Below are 18,265 nucleotides of genomic sequence, written 5' to 3' on the forward strand. Positions count from 1 at the left end.
TTCAGCTTCAGCACTGCGTTGGAAGGTCTCCTTAACTAGGTTCTACGGCAGGTTGGATCAGATGGACAGTCTGTTCCCTTGGATCTGCACTTCCCCGCATGCCACCTCCCCCTCCCCGTCCCTGGTAGGATTGTGACTGAAAACACTCACCCTGCTCTTCCTCCTCCCAAACTCCTTTTCTTTCTTTACCAGGACCTCCCCACAAAATGCCAAAGACCTCTGTGATCACTCACCCCCAGGGACTACCGTCCTGGTAATTTTTTTCTGCCTCCTTTCTTTTTGCCCCATACAGCAGGGGTGAAACCACTTTACCCTACTCTGTCACCTTCTTCCCGGAAGCCCATGATCATTTCTTGTTAGAAAAAAAGACTTCAAGAAGAAAATATATTTAAACTAAGCATTATTTTATAATTTTAAAGGAAATGTTGAGAATTTTCAAAGCATCTGAACTTTACATGTCTAAGTACAAAAACCACATTCTAAAGCCAAGCACAAAAGTCATTATCATGAACATTTTTTAACTATCCACGTGACAAGTCACAAATCTCAGTCTCTTTGCTGAACTAAGAGTATTGAGAGATATTCACCTCTATATCCTGCCTGCTCTCTTTCTTTGTTGTCTTAAATAAATCAACACATAAAAACCCAATGGGTAACTTACTTGCCCCTTTAGTTGCTTGATGGACTGCTGAAGTGTGAGTATCTGGTTGAAGAGAGGACTCCTTAGTGTCTCATAAAATGTAGATAGCTTCTCATTCTGTGATGTATCACCCTTTTCCTGCAATTTCATTTTCAGGCGATCAAGAACCTGCAGGATCTGTAGCTTATCTTGATTGAAGAAGGATAATGAGTGTAAGTTAAATCCCAACAAAAATCCATCCATTCTTGAATCATTCATTATTTACTATAATGATAGAACTAAATACCTGCTGCAGGATTTTCAGGCATTTTGAGTTATTTTCTTCAATCACATTTAAAGAAACCTAAAGAAACATTTTAAAATACAGAATATTAACTCCCATTAGGGTACAAACATCAATAGTCCTACAGAAAAATTAAAGAAAACCTCAAACACATTCTTCATCAATAGACTCCACTCAGGGAAACTCATTTTGAGGAAACTCAAAACCACAATGAGGTATCACTACATACCCATTAAAAATGGCTAAAGTATATACATATAAAAAAGATAACATCAAGCGGTTGGTGAGGATATAAAGCACCTTCATTCATTGCCAGTGTGAATGTAAAATGGTACACTTTGGTAAACCGTTTGGCAGCTTCTTTTAAACTTAATAACACACTTACCATATGACCTAAATACTTAACCAAGAGAAATAAAAACATATGCCCACAAAAAGACCGGTAAGTGAATGTTAATAGCAGCTTTATTTATAAAAGCCTCAAACTAGAAGTCAGTGTCTAATAACAGATGAACAAATTATGGTATAATGGAATTATCAGAAATTAAAAGGAACAGCATGTGCAATGGAGAAGTAAGGATTTGCCAAATGATTATGATTAACTGAATCATTATATAGATAATGTTTTTTACTTTCTACTGTATTATAATAGCAAGAAGGAAATACCTGAAATTGTTGAACTGTAGTCCAGCTGCCCTTATTTATATAAATATATCCTTGAAGTATATAAATGAGGGTTAGTCAAAAGGTTTTCACAAATCACAAGATAAAGACCATATAGTTATATAACTTTTTCTTGTGATTTGTAAAAACCTGTGACTGACCCTCATTTATCCCCCATTTTTCAATTTTAGAATCTTATGATTGTGTACAGTGGTTCAGTGGAAGAATGCTTGCCTGCAATAGGGGAGACCTGGATTCAATTCCTGGCCCATGCACAACAACCCACCCCACCAAAAAAAAGAAACTTCTGATCACTAAAGATAGCCCCTAGTGTTTAATAGTGAAGGGCCTTAAGTCAGCCCAGAACTAACCCACCCTTAATTCCAAAGCTATCTTGATAAGTCAAGCTGGATCTAACCAAAATTGGTCTGCCTGACATGTACAGCAGCTTAAACTTCATCTATATCTCATTATAATACTAAAAATCATGCTCATCATAACACTAATGCCACCATTTTCTCATATACTAAGTATGGAACATCAGGACTAGGGCCATTTCTAAGCATGTAATCAATCTGCACATGCTCAATAATCAGTCATCTCTAATCTCATTTTGAGCCACTGGGCTCATTATCCTAAAACCTGCCTCTCTTTTGTTACTATAAAACCTGGCTTTCTTTTGTTACTATAAAACCTTGAGAGTTTTGGAGTTCAAGGGGACAGATTTTTAGTCTGATAGGATAACTGATCTCCTGCGTCACATCTATCAATAAGCTCTTTCTCTCTTTGAAACCCCCGTCACTCAGGAATTGGTCATTTGAGTGCATCAGGCCAAGAACCCACCACTTTTGATCAGTATCATAGAGATGAATCTCAAAAATGTTATGCTGATGAAGAAGAACAAAGGAATTTCATTACTGCTGGGTGCTGAAAATAGATGGTAATTAATATTTTAAAATCTTATGTGTGGTATTAGAGCAAAAAAATGTTTATTTGGTACAAAATTTATATTTTGACTAGTGTATTTCCTAATATAACTTATGTAGACAGCTTAATTGAACACCATAAGTACATGAAACCTTGTACATGAGGACATGAGATTTTGTTGGTTTGTCCAGAGTGATGCCCCAATATATTCCAGAGTGATCTGAATAGTGAATAAAAAAGTATTTGCAAAGTCTTCTTCGGAGAATGGTGAGAAAGGGGGAAAATTCAACGTCCCCAAGTTGAATTTTTGGTATTCTCACAAGAAGTGCAGACAACCAGGCTATAGGCTGAGTCCCCAATCTTGGGGTTTGTTTATATGAAACAACCCCACAAAGGATAGGTCAAGCCTACTTGTTCTAGTTCGCTAGCTGCCGGAATGCAATATACAAGAAACGGAATGGCTTTTAAAAAAGGGAAATTTAATGAGCTGCTAATTTACAGTTCTAAGGCTGAGAAAATGTCCAATTAAACAAGTCTATAGAGATGTCCAATCAAAGGCATCCATCCAGGGAGAGGTACCTTGGTTCAGGAAGGCCGATGAAGTTCAGGGTCTCTCTCTCAAGTGAGAAGGCACATGGCAAACACAGTCAGGGCTTCTCTCTCAGCTGGAAGGGCACATGGCAAACACAGCGTCATCTGCTTTCTCTCCTGGCTTCCAGTTTCATGAAGCTCCCCAGGAGGCATTTTCCTTCATCTCCAAAGGTCACTGGCTCATGGACTCTCTGCTTTGTGGTGCTGCTCTCTCTGAATCTCTTTCATTCTCCAAAATGTTTCCTCTTTTGTAAGACTCCAGAAACTTATCAAGACCCACCCAAATGGGTGGAGACATTTCATCACCTAATCCAGTTTAACAACCACTCTTGATTAAATCACATCATTCAGGCAGATTTTCTGATTACAGTTTCAAACATACAGTATTGAATAGGGATTATTCTATCTTTATGAAATGGGATTTTGATTAAAACATGGCTTTTCTAGGGGGCATACTTCCTTTCCAGCCAGCACACTACTTAAAATTAGGCCTAAGAGTCACCCCCCAAGAGAACTTCTTTTGTTGTTCAGATGTGGCCTCTCTCTCCAGCCAACACAACAAGCAAACTCACCACCCTCCCCCTGTCTACGTGGGACATGACTCCCAGGGGTGTGGACCTTCCTGGCAACATGGGACAGAAATCCTAGAATGAGCTGAGACTCAGCATCAAGGGATTGAGAAAACCTTCTCGACCAAAAGGGGAAAGAGCGAAATGAGACAAAATAAAGTGTCAATGGCTGAGAGATTCCAAACAGAGTTGAGAGGTTATCCTAGAGGTTATTCCTACACATTAAATAGATATCACTTTGTTAGTCAAGATGCAATGGAGAGGCTGGAGGGAACTGCCTGAAAATGTAGAACCGTGTTCCAGTAGTCATGTTTCTTGAAGATGATTGTATAATGATAGAGCTTTCATAATGTGACTGTGTGATGGTGAAAAGCTTTTGTCTGATGCTCCTTTTATCTACCTTATCAACAGAGTAAAACATATGGAATAAAAATAAATAATAGGGGGTACAAATGTTAAAATAAATTTAGAGTGAAATGCTGGTGATTGGTGAGGGGGAGGGGTGAGGGTATGGTATGTATGATTTTTTTTCTGTTTTCTTTTTATTTCTTTTTCTGAATAGATGCAAATGTTCCAAGAAATGATCACGATGATGAATATACAACTATGTGATGATATTGTGAATTACCAATTATATATGAAGAATGGAATGATCAAAAGTTAAGAATGTTTGCATTTGGTGTTTTTTGGTATTTAGAAAAAAATTTAAAAACTAATAAAAAAAAATGCATTAAAAAAAAGTGTTATGGGCGGGCCGCGGTGGCTCAGCGGGCAAAGTGCTTGCCTGCCATGCCGGAGGACCTCGGTTCGATTCCCGGCCCCAGCCCATGTAAAAAACAAACGAACAAACAAAATACAATAAAAACAAGAAAATGTTTAAAGATGTTTCCCTTCCTTCCATCCTTCCTTCCTTCTCTCTGTCTTTCCTTCCCTTCCTCCCTCTCTCTTTAAAAAAAAAAAAAAAAAAAAAAAAGTGTTATGCTGAGGGTAAGAAACCAGACCAAAAAAATGGGTACAAACTGGATGATTCCATTCATATCAAATCCAAGAACTGGAAAAACTAATCTATATTTATATAGATTATAAATCTATATAATCTAACTTTATTTTTGTAAGCAAACTAAAAACTGCAGTAAAAGCTTAGAAATACATTAATAAATTACTTAATGCTGAACCAAATATAACTTGGTATTTTAAGCATGTTATAGCAAATGATTTTATTTTTTATTTTTAAAAATTATCGTAATGTGGAATACAGGGACACTTTTTGGAAGCTGTTTCTGCTGGCAAGGAGTTCTTCCAGGAAAGAATGCTTCTCTGTGCTTGGCTCCAGAATTTAAATACTGAATCTTAAGAATTGGTGTTGGTAAGATCTCTCATTCATGTGAGAATGCTTTGACAATTCAACCTTTTGTGTTCACACAGGGAAACTATTCAAGATATACAATTAAATAGAGGTAAAAAGTTACAGATTATGTACATTATTTCTCACTTTGGTAAGAAAAATTACATATGTGTAAAGGTTTCTAAGAAAAGATTCAGAAAGATAAAAGTTATTTAGTAATATTACTTCTAGAAAGTAAACCTGAGGAGAAACAAAATTAGACTTTTCACTTTGAATTTTATTTAAAAAGCATTTATTAATAATTTTAAAAATAATAAAAAGTGACAAAAAGATGATGGCTGAAATGACCTAATGAGAAAGCAAGACAGATACATAGCAAGATAATGGCAACACACTGGGATAATTATATTGTAAGGCATATATATGCAATAGCAGAGGTGTGTGGCCCAGGTGCTATGAGTAATAAAGTGAGAGTAACTATCTCTGTTTAAGAAAGTTTGGGAATGTTGGTCTAACACATTAAAAGCCCCTAGGTGTTAAAGAAAAAGAAAGGGGGCACAGGTGTACATGGGTCATACAAGTAAAAGCAGGGTGACCATTTGTACTGATTTGTCCAAGACAGTCCCAGTTTACTTAGCATCATCATTAATAACAGTCTATTTCACACTCACGCATCCTGAGATTTCAACAAAGCAGAAGGCTACTCTGTGTCACTGGTTTTCAAAGTTTATCTTGCATCAGAATCACATGGAGAATTTGATAAAACCCGACTAGCGCCCACCACAGTGTTTAACATAAGAGGTCTGTATTAGGCCTTGAGAATTTGCATTTCTAACAACTTCCCAGGTGACCCTAATGCTGCAGGCCTAAAGACCACAATTTGAGAATCACTGCACACAGATGTCAAAGTAAACGACAACTAGCTCCAAGTGACCTAAATGTAAGGTCTCTAGAAGTATAAAAATGGCCAATTAAAAAGCAGTCGAGACCAATATTGCTGCAAGTATGGATTGTCAACTGATGCCTGGCCCACAAAGAAATAAGTACAGAAATTGAGAATAAGCATTTAGAAACCTCATGGCAGCGTAATATATATCTATTTATTAAAAAAAATTGACTTTGTATTTTGTATCTCTTTCTAAAATTTCATTTTCTGATCATTTATTTTACAGGTCTTTAAAGACTGGGGAGAAAGTTGACCTTTCACCACTGATAATCTGAGAAGCACTGGTATGGATACATTACTTTGAAAGGGGCTTTATAAATAATGTCAAGTAGACTGTTATCCTGTTGTCAACAGGAAGTAATTAAAGCCTTTTAAATAGGGAAGTATTGAGTCCAGATTTCTATTTTTCAAAAGGGAATTCTGATAATATATATTACTGGAGTTCACATTTTTTTAAACACCCATTCCATCAGTAAAAATCTGTTGATCACTCCCCTCAATTTAATTTTTATAAATCTAAGCATATACCACATACTTATACATCATGGATATGTTATAAAACATTTATTAAATAGAAACTTCCTGAGAGAGGTAAAAACTAAAAAATAAAGTTTGCCATCTTTCTTCTCTCCCAATGGATCATCCTGCACATTTTGGAGACCATAGTAGTAGTATATACTTTGGAAAAGGAAGTGAGGGTAATGGACAGAAACTGGTTGGCCATCCAATTCTCTGACTCAATTTTTTATATTAATTTTTAAGAAAAATTTAACACCAAACAAACACAAACATTCTTAAATTTTGATCATTCCACTCTACATATGTAATCAGTAATTAACAATATCATCACATATTTGCATATTCATCATCATGATCATTTCATGGAACATTTGCATCTATTCAGAAAAAGAAATAAAAAGAAAACAGAAAAAAATTCATACATACCATACCCCTTACTCCTCCGTTTCATTGATCACTAGCATTTCAAACGCTGACTCATATTTAATAAAGGGTTAACTATGTCCACCAAGGAGATTCAGAAAATTACTACAATTTCTTGGTGCTGGTTAATATCTAGGGAAGAGGACTAAAGCCTTAAGAGCATATAAGGAGAGAAAAGGAAGAAACGGAAGTAACAACTGCTGGACATCCTGTCTCACTCAGGGTATGGTCATAGAAAATCTTCAGTCAAATACAGTCTACCTGTTTAGCTAGGCCAAGAATTTAACAGGGTTTATAGCAAGGAAATTCATGTTTATTTAAACATGGTAAAATCTAATTTGTCACAAACTACCTGCAACTGCAAACTAGCCTAGACGTCAAAGTGCCACAGGGTGCCACTGCCCTCATAATTGTAAAGTCTCCAGAAAATGAGTATGCTATTATGCTCAGCAGTTCACTCCATCATTTATCAAGAGAGTTTATGCCATGAATTTTCATGTTTGGTTCATTGTAGGATTTGACTGGAAGAAATGATAATAACATTATGGCCTTTTTTTAATACCTATGTCCTTAGCCATCAATAATTGATAGAATTTTTTTTAAAAAACTGATAGAGATAAGAATCTAATTTTATTTAAACTTCTATGTTGAGAAAACGTGAAAAGATTTAACATCCCTAGATCAAGAATTTAGAGGAATTAAGGACCTTGAGAAACAAGCATTTCTGACTCCCAATAACTAACAAGAAAATACCTCCCCACTGATTTAATTTCTAATACTTCTATCTTGAAAATGTGAGAAAAAGATCACTGTGAATTTGTTTAAGAAAGTACAGGTATTTGGCCTCTAACAGTGCATGTGAATTGGGCAGATCAAAATTAGACTACACCAAACTCCCTAAAATGAATGCCCCAGAATGCAATGGAATCAGGGAGTTTGAAGAATTAAAGTGCTATTAAGTGTAAATGAAGACAGGCTTTCAGAAATTATTCAAAAATTAAAGTCCATGAACAGCTTTAAGTTTCTATTACTTCCTTAAAGTTTGGAGCTCAGGATGTGCCTAATCATCATGTCTTTATCCCCCAAAGCTCAGCATTTATTAGGTACTCATAATCTCTGAGCCTAGGAAGCAATACACAGACTCCAAATAAATGTATTGGTTGCCATGCAAATACAACTTCAAAGCAAGTGGTACAACCCTGCCTTCCCACCAAATGACCAAGGCCTTTTCTAAGCCCCTTAAAAATACCGTAGTAGCCACAGCCAAAACACTATATCCCTGGGATTTGGACAACAGGATATATACATTTCAGAACTATACTAATGTTTTGGGGCTATATGCCTAAGCTGTAGGCAATGTCTGAGTACACCTGACACCAAAAGTTGAGAATGCTCTAAATCAGAATCAGAACTGAAAATTGAGTCAGTTCTTGAGAATAATTCAGTTAGCTCAATACTCATTATCTCAAACTATTTGAAATTAATCAATGCTTGTAAATACCCTATCTATAACATGGCCACTTTAGTATGAATAAAATTAAACTACTTTTTTTGTTTTGTTTTGTTTTCCTTTTTTTATTTTGGTGGATGGCTGTTTTCTCAAATAAGCAACAAAGAAACAAATCTGGGCCCCTTTTACACTTACGAATCAATGGCCAGTCCCGCAACTGAAAAGACCTGGGCATTCATACTCTTTACTAACGACTAGTTTCCACTTCAAATATTGTTCAATTTACCCCACACTGCAGACTGTGTACTCTTAATTTCCCTCTAGAAATTAGAGACATTCTGTTTTTGGTATGTTTGTGATATTTAAAACAATTCTGAGGATCTTGGCAAATTGTGAAATAAACCAAACTAGGTTTTGGACACCCTGCCTGTCAATGGTCACTCTTCCTCTCCCTCATGGCCTTTCTTCCAAAAACCATTCATCTGCCTCTAAATCAACTAACAAGTTTTTGATGCGTACTATGTATTACAAAGGCCATTCTATGTAACATTATCTCATCTGATCTTAATAATGCAAAGGAAGAAAATAAAATTCCCTATAATTAAAAAAATAAAGGAGGCAGGGGAATGCTACAAAAGAGATAAAGAAGAGGAAGGCAGCATGAATGCCATTTCACTGAGGGGTTGGAGGGAAGGTCACTGTTAATGACTTTTTTAACAAATGACCACCTTACAAATGAGAGGAAGATATTTCAAATTTTAAAGGGAGAGGAAAACTTTGCCAACCTGACCCCCAACATCCATTTAACTCATCTCCCTCTGCTACCACACTCCGTCTAATGAACCTCCAGAAAATAACTCAAAAGAGCAATACCTTTTCTGAGGCAGAAGCTCTACCTCACTCCTATTATAAAAGCTGTGTCCCATTCCCTCAGGGACTGAAGCTAAAAGAAAACTGGCCTGCCCAGCAAAACAGCAGACCATAGCCTAAAAACTAACTACCAAATCAAAGCATGCAGAACACCAAGCAAAGGGCAGGGCTTTTTTTAATTTTTCATTTTTTCAAGAGTAAGACCCACATTAGAGAATGCTCATCTCACAAAGATTTTACTTCTTTTTGACCATAAGACGTTTTCCCAAGGCATGTAATCAATATAAACAGAATCTAAACTTGGAATTCTTACAACATACACTATCTCTGTTGACAAAATTGCCTGGCAGGTTTTTAAACTTCATATAAATGGTATTATACCATATATTTACTCTTCAGCAATTTGCTTTTTTACCTCAATTTTATATTTTTAAAATTTAACCGTGATGATATTCACAGAGCTTGTTCATCATTCAAACTACTAAATTGTATTTTCCTGCAGGAACACATGCTTTTATTAGTTTCACCTACTGTTGAAGAGCATTTAGATTGTTTCCAATTGGTCACTAACATACACAAAACAGCATTAGATCTGAGTTATCTACTTCAACAGTTAACTATTTCCCGTTCCTTTATTTGAAAAGTTTAATCCCAGCCTGCATCTCATAGCCAATTCCTGAAATACGAGAGACTCTATAGCCTATGAGTTTGTAACCATAGAAACCTGGGATCCACCTGAGACTCTGTATTTTTGTGGCCAATTACTTAAATCTCCCTACCCTTCAGGTTCCTCATTTGTAAAAAAAAGAGTTAATAAAAATTACTTCTCGTTAATAGTTGAAAGGACTAAATAACAATGTAAAGCATTTGGGCTGGCATATAGTCCACATTCAACAAATAGGAGCTACTGTTATTACTAACAACGTCTCATCAATCAAATGAGAAGATTGGGGCGTCACTAAAGCTAATTATTTTAGCTGAGATATTGCTGTATTTCTCCGAAGACTGACCAACAAAATTATTCACCAATACAATGAATACAAGAGAGAGAGAGCCATGGGAAGGAAGTATAGCTTAGAGACAAAAACAACAGTATAGGGTAGGCCACAGTAGCTCATCGGGCAGAGTTCTCGCCTACAATGCCAGAGACCGGGGTTCGATTCCCAGTGCCTGCCCATGCAAAAATAAATAAATAAATAAAAACATCAGTCCGTAAACCGGAGGGTAAGTGCTTCAGTAAACTAAACCTTCTTAAGAATAAACATGCTCATTCTGCATTCTTACCCACTGCTGTACAATAGAAATATAATGTGAACCACATATGTAAGTTTAAATTTTCCAATAGCCACATGAAAAAGATGAAGAAACAGTAAAATTAATTTTAAAAATATATTTTATTAACCCAATAAATCCACTATCATTTCAATACATAAATAATACTTTAAAATTAATGATATTTTAGGTTTTCACACTAAATCATCTAAATCTGGTGTGTATTTTACATTTACGGTGTATTTCAATTCCAACTAGCCCCATTTCAAGTATCCAATAGCTACATGTGGAAAGGCTACTGCATTGACTCTTTTAACCTATACCTTGGTACATTTTAACAAACTTGCTTATCATTTTCTCTGCTTTTTAGCAAAGTAACTATCAGTTCTTCCCAACAAAAATCCTACAATTCTACTTGACCAGTTTTAAACATCAGTGGAGGAGAATAATGGCTTGTAATTACAAGATATTCTTGAACTTTATTTCATTTCTACCTCCCAAAAACTCAGTGAGGTATTCAGTGAGCTTTATCGAGTTAAAGGCTTGCCAAGAGTTTTATGATAAATGGACTCAACTCCATGTCTCCAAATGCCACAGACTGCACATCTGTATAAATAAAATACAGGTGGACGATACATTTTCAGCATCAACGTGAAATGTCTAAAGGAATGGCATTGAAAAGCACTAAATTGTTCTCCATTTCCACCACCACCTAAAATGGGGTCTTTAAAAAAAAAGGCATCCAGATATACGCAAAAATCCTTGAATAAGAAAAACATGGCTATGGTCAAGCAATCTCAAACATTTAGGTGGAATAGTCCTCGGTTTTTCAAAAAACTTTACTACAAAGGTGAGCAAAGTCTTAACTCCAGTTTGATTTCCCCAGCCTAATGTATTTTTGTTAAACTTTAACAAAACCTTTGGAAGTGGTACAAGTAGGTTCAGACTGCTTGCTTTCGGCTTAAGGATAATTATTAAATACTTTCAAGTAAAAATGCAATTGCAAAGATTACTAACTGCTGAGCCACTGAGAATCACTAAAAGCAAATTCGCTATGGGAAAATATTTTCTTCTTCTTAATTTTAAGACTACTAACTGAAAAAATAAATACCATAATGTTATTAACTCTCAATGGTGAGTGAAAGGGTTTGTACTTTCTTCCTTTTTTGAAAATTCTCCCCAATTTCTCTACTATAAATATACGTAAGTTTTATAGATAGGAAGAAATATTCACATTGTAAAAAAAGTAATAAATACATGACTTGAACTTAAGTCATCTTTAAACACAAATGAGAGCTTAATACAACTTCAACTTCGAACAAGACTATTATCCTGATGCTGATGCCAACCCCATCTTATGTGACACTTAATAGGCTGTAAACTAGCCAGGGCGAATCTCTTCAGATCTCAATTCATAAATGCTATCCACAATATACATTCCAGCTATGATAATTATTAACCTTCTAATTATCACAAAATTTTAAAAATCTTTAAAAATACCATTAGAGGCCTTAAACAACACATTTTAGCTGAATGTAACAACCTCACCTAACATTTTCTGGTGCTGCAAAATGAACCAATTTAAATTTTCACCTCCAGGCCTCCCTAGCTTTCTTTTAAAAGGATGTGTGTAAATGATTTTGACTGTCAAAAGAGTTTAACCTATACAGTTGTTTTGTCACCTTCGTTGGAATTGAGATTTTTTTTCCTTTAGTTTCCAGAAGACTTCGTTCATTTAAGAAACACTTGTGCACTTACCAATAGGCCTAACCCTACTGTAACAGATAAACAAATAAGGCCGTACAAGGAACGCCCCCTCAATAGTGGCGAAAAAATAGTAAACAACTAAATTGAATTCAAAGCGATAAGAGCCACAAGGCTCTCCGACAAAGTGCTAAGGAGCACTCCACAGGGAGATTAATTCAGTCAGCTAGGTGATTTTGGTGGGTGTGCCAGAAGGGGTAGGATTTATCTGGAAATGCTTTTTAGAGCTTGACTTAAATGAAGAATTCCATAATTTCCCCCAAAGGCCAGAGCATTTTTCTCCTTCGTCCGCCCCATCTACGAAGCGAAGGTAGCAGAGCCCAGGCGGGACCGCTGGCCTGGCAACGTCTGCTACGTGACCACCAAGCGCGGGCACGGGCACCCTCTCCTTCCCGGTCCCCCCACCCTCCAACCGGGCACCACTTGTTCACTCCTACCACAGCCACGGCCTGAGGTAAAGACTCCGCCCAGCTCTTGGGGCGAAGAATAGGCAGGCACCTATCTAGGTAGAAAATATGATCCGTGCCACTCCCAGAACAGAACCCGGCGCTGATTTCAGGTCCGGCAGGGCCTGCCGAGACTGGGCAGGTCAGCGAACGGTGCCTTGGAAGAGTCCCGCACGGAGTGTGGGAGACCCGGGGAAGGTCACGCCGAGCCCGCAGGGGGGCAGACGCCCCCGCCCCGCCACCAGAGCCAGCGCTGGCGCTCGCCGCGAGCACCCCTCACCCTCCGCGGCCCTGGCCTAGTGCCGCGGCGGCGCCCTCCGTGTCCTGTCCCCACCCCCTCTGAGCGAACGGCAGATACGCCGGGGGCAGGGCAGGCAGGCGAGGGACGCGAGAAAGGGGCTGTTCCTGGCCCGCCTCGAGGCGCGGGGATCCGCGGCGCTGTGCGCGCCCTCGCAGAAGAAACCCCCACGCTTTACCTGGTCCACGGAGACCTGGGTGGAAGGCCAGGCCGGACGGGATTGGCGTCAGTCGCTCACCTGGGCGGAAGTGAGCGGCCCAGGGTGGCCGCGCCTCACCTGGCAGGCCCGCCCCTCGCATCGATCCTCCCCGCCTGGGGCGGGGCGCTGGGGTGCCGTGGGTGGGGCGGGATTGGGAGAGTGGGGCACCGGGAGGCCGGCTCCCAGGAGGGCGCGGGGGTCGGAGGACAGTCGGCTGCACTACTGTCTCTAGGTGAAATTCGGCTGGGAATGGGGGGGGGTTAAAGAGACTTTAACTGACCCTTGAAAAGTGGGGTTTGGGGTGCAGGGTGGAGATGAGACACCGAGTAGCATGGCAGCCAGCACGAAAGGTATGGGGAATGTGGCCAGACAGATGTATGGGAACTGGGCAGAGAGCAAAACCCGATTTGAAAGGAAATTAAAAGAGGACATTGGTGAAATGATTTGGTCAAATCTACTTAGCCTTTTGTTTTCCCTTTTCCCTCTTTCTGTCCTCTTATCTCAACCTGTCCTTACGTTTTCTGCAGTCCCTTGATTCAATGTAAAATAGTCCAAGATGTATAGCTATGGGGGAACAAAAGGTGTGGTTTGTAGTCTTCTCATTTAGTTGAAGGAGGGAAATACTGAATCAATGGTAGCCCTTACCCTATGCCGGGTGCTAGCTTCCACAATATCTCACTTGCTCTGAAGAAACCACAAATGGGATAGGTTAACTGATTGGCCCAACTCTGGGGACCCAGACCGGGTCACCTAAGTTCGGTGCTGACTTCATTATACATTTTTTCTTGATATCATAACCTCAGTTTGAGAAAGATCTATGCAAACCCCATAATAGCATTATTCCACTCTAATGTAATTAAATTTAGTAGTTTTATGATAGGCATTTTACTTCATCTAATTACAGTCCACAATTAAAGAAAAACGATCCATCTTCAGGTATCTCATTCATCGAAGAAATGCAGTATTCATTAAGCATAGTGATAGGCTCTGTGGGGAGATGTATATAATGGGATCCGTCTTCAAGAAAGATGAAGCATATTTAAGAAATATCTACAACAAAAGGACATTTGTTGTAAGATCATGCACTTGACACACTATATTTTGCGTGTGTTTTTAAAGGAAATACCACTTGTTAGGCCTGGTAGAAATACACAATGTTAGCGTGACCCCTGTTTTTTTTCAACTTTTTTATTGTGTGGTAGAACATATATACAAAGCAAAGAAATAAAAAAGCAATTGTTTTCAAAGCACTCTTCAACAAGTAGTTACAAGACAGATTCCAGAGTTTGTCATGGGCTGCCATACAATCCTCTCGTATTTTATTTCCTTCTTGCTGCTCCTGAGTATAAGAGGCTAGAGGGCTTAAATATTTTTTTTATCATCACAATCGACTTTTTTTCCTTCTTTTTTTTGTGAAATATAGCGTATATACAAAACAGCTATACATTTCAAAGCACAGCACTACAATTAGTTGTAGAACATATTTTAGAGTTTGACATGAGTTACAATTCCACAATTTTAGGTTTTTATTTCTAGCTGCTCTGAGATACTAGAGACATCAATTTAATGATTCAGCAATCATATTCATTTGTTAAATCCTATCTTCTCTGTATAATTTCACCATCACCTTTGATCTTTCCATCCCTCTCTTTAGGGGTGTTTGGGGTATGGTATTCTAAATTTTTCATGTTGGAAGGGGCTGTCACTAATACAGGGTAGGGCGATGGAACTATCTTATGTTCTAGAAAGGTTGACCCTCTAGGTTTCAGGACTTATCTGCACCAGAGACCCATCTGGAGTGCATAGACCCCTTGTGGAATCTTATTTATTGCCCTAGGTGTTCTTTAGGATTGGCTGTAATGGTCCTGATTGGGATTTGGCAGGTTATGATAGGAGCAATGTCTAACTGAAGCTTGCATAAGAGCAACCTCCAGAGTAGCCTCTCGACTCTATTTGAACTCTCTCAGCCACTGATACTTTATTATTACACTTCTTTTTGCCCCTTTGGGTCAGGATGGAATTGTTGATCCCATGGTGCCAGGGCCGGATTCATCCCTGGGAGTCATCTCCCATGTCACCAGGAAGACTTTCACCCCTGGATGTCATGTCCCATGTAGGGGGGATGTCAATGATTTCACTTGCAGATTTGTACTTAGAGAGACTGAGGCCACATCTGAGCACAACAGAGGTCCTCCAGAAGTAACTTTTAAGCATGCCTATAGGCAGTCTAAGCTTCTCCGCTACCCACATAAACTTCACAAAAATAAGCCTCAGGATCAAGGGCATAGGCCCCTGCTTTTAAGGAACTAATAACTGAGAATAATCTTATGCAATAAATTATCAAAAAGAATGAAGCCAGAAACTTCAGAAAAGAGAGATATCTATTATGCTTGTTGAAAGAATCAAGACTTAAATCAGTCTTAAAGGGTAGAAAGAAATGCTTCCTAGTCAGGAGATAGTGACCCATTATCTCAAACAATTTGCAAATATTGGGTCTCTTTCTACTCTAACAGCTGATGATCAACATTATGAACATATTACCCCTCAATCAAAAAAGTCATAGGTTATTGCTTTTTATATATAATGTCATATTTCACAATTAAAAAAGTAAAAAAAAAAAAAAAATACAAACCATAGGTAACTTTGAATGTACCTTGAAACAAAGTATTCTTTCTCTTAGTATTCAAGGTCTTACAAACTCTCCCTCTCTTGCTGACCTATCTCCCAATTCACTTCTTCAGGATTTTACTCTGAACAAACTGGTCCGCTCAGAATCCATGCACTGTACTACACCATGACTTTAGTGTTGGTTACTCATCCTCTTCTCCTTGCCTAGAATTTCCTGTAAGCCCTACACTTCCTCCAGGCCTAGACTCAGTCTCACCTATTGTGAAAAATAGGTGGCCTTCCTGTCCACACAACAAACATCTATCTCCCTCACATTTCATTTAATTTTCATGTTGCTGAATGTGAATTTCCCACAAAGCATTGCTAAAAGAAATCAAAGAAGACCTAAATAAATGGAAGGACATTCCGTGTTCGTGGTTTGGAAGCCTTAATATTGTTAGCATATCAATTCTACTCAAAACAATTTACAGATTCAACGTAAGTTCAATCAAAATTCCAACAACATTCTTTACAGAAATGGAAAGGCCAATCATCAAAATTATATAGAAGGGTAAGAGGCCTCAAATAGCCAAAACCATCTTAAGCAGAAGAATGGAGTTGAAGGACTCACATACCCTATTTTAAAACTTACTGAAAGCTACAATAATCAAAACAGCATGTTACTGGCACAAGGACAGACATATGGAATCAAACTGAGAGTTCAGAAATAAATCCTCACATCTATGGCCAGCTGATCTTTGACAATGATGCCATGTCCATTCAATCAGTAAAGAATAGTCTCTTCAGCAAATGGTGCTGGGACTACTGGATATCCATATGCAAAAGAATGAAGGTGGAACCTTACCACATGCCATATACAAAAATATACTCAAAATGGATGAAAAACCTAGGTACTAAAACTATTAAATTCCTAGAAGAAAACATGAGGAAATATCTTCAGGACATTGTGTTAGGCAATGGGTTCTTAGGCTTTACACCAAAAATATGGGCAGCAAAACAAACATGAAATAAATGGGCTTCATCAAAATGAAAAACTTGTGCATCAAAGGACTTCACATGTAAGTAAAAAGAGAAGCTACAGAATGGGAGAAAACATTTGGAAATCTGATAAAGGCTTAATACCAGAATATATACAGAAATCTTCCAACTCAACAATAAAAAGTGAAACAACCCAATTTAAAAAGGGGCAAAAGGCCTAAATTGACATTTTTCCAAAGAAGATATGTAATAGCCAATAAGCACTCGAAAAGATGCTCAATATCATTGAGTCATTAGGGAAATACAAATCAGAACCACAGTGAGGTTTCTGATTTGTTTCAAACCCACTAGAATGGCTACTATTAAAAAAAAAAAAGAAAATAAGTGTTGAAGAGGATGTGGAGAAGTAGGAACTTGCCTTCATTGTGGCAGGAATGTAAAATGGTACATCTGCTATAGAAAACAGTTTGGTGGGTTCCTCAGAAAGTTAGAGTTACCATAGGACTTGGCAATCCCATTTCTAGGAATATACCCAAAGGAATTGAAAGTAGGAACTTGAACAGATATTTGCACACCGATGTTTATGGAGGCATTATTCACAATAGCCAAAAGATGAAAAGAACCCAAATGTCCATGAACAAATGAATGGATAAACATACATGCAATAGAATGTTATTTGCTCATAAGAAAGAATAAGGTTCTGACAAATGTGACAACATGGATGAAGCTTGACGACATCATGTTGAGTGAAATAAGCCAGATACAAAAATATATGATCTCACTGATAAGACATAATTAAAATAAACAAATTCATAGAGTCAGAAACTAGAATGTCGGTTACCAGCAGCAGAAGTGGGAACAAGAAATGTGGAGTTAATGCTTAATTGCTACAGAGTTTCATTTTGGTTGATGAAAAAGTTTTGGTAATGGATGGCGGTAAGGGTAGCACAATATTTTAAATGTAATTAACACCACTGAAGTATATATTTGAATAGTGGTTAAAAGTGGATATTTTAGGTTGTATATATCTTACAAGAATAAAAATTTTTAAAAACCCATAAGAATTGGCAGAGAGAATTCAAATTGAGTCAAGAAGCTACTCTGGAGATTGCTCTTATTCAAGCTTCAGTTAGACCTTGCTACCTATCATGACCTGCCAACCCCTAACCAGGACCATTCCAGCCAATCCTAAAGAACATCTAGGGCAATATATAAGATTCCACAAGGGGTCCATGTACTAGTGTAACTTTCCAGAAAACTACAACCTCCAGATGGGTCTCTAGTCCAAATAAATCCTGAAACCTAGAGGGCCAGCCTCTCCAGAACATCAGATGGTTCCATGGCCCTACCCCATATTAGTGACAGACCCTTCCAAAATGAAAATTTAGAATGGCAATGGCCCAAACACCTCTAAAGAGAGGGATGGAAAGATCAAAGGTGATGGTGGAATTATA

At 38.0% G+C, this 18,265-nt stretch overlaps 1 protein-coding gene across 3 annotated transcripts in view; it reads right to left on the bottom strand.

Annotated features, from left to right (window-relative positions):
- PATJ (PATJ crumbs cell polarity complex component) overlaps window positions 1-13,293 on the bottom strand; it is a 473,288-nt gene extending 459,995 nt beyond the window's left edge. For all 3 annotated transcript variants that reach the window (XM_077149461.1, XM_077149460.1, XM_077149462.1), the window contains exons 1-3: window positions 13,185-13,293; window positions 927-983; window positions 662-828 (exon numbers count right to left, since the gene is read on the bottom strand). In XM_077149461.1, coding sequence (XP_077005576.1) covers window positions 662-828; window positions 927-948 — 189 coding nt within the window. In that variant the 5' untranslated portion in view covers window positions 949-983; window positions 13,185-13,293. The remainder of the gene's footprint in view (window positions 1-661; window positions 829-926; window positions 984-13,184) is intronic.
- Between the last annotated feature and the right edge of the window lie 4,972 nt (window positions 13,294-18,265).

This window comes from Tamandua tetradactyla, chromosome 2, assembly GCF_023851605.1.
Source record: "Tamandua tetradactyla isolate mTamTet1 chromosome 2, mTamTet1.pri, whole genome shotgun sequence".
NCBI classification, from domain to species: Eukaryota; Metazoa; Chordata; class Mammalia; order Pilosa; family Myrmecophagidae; genus Tamandua; species Tamandua tetradactyla.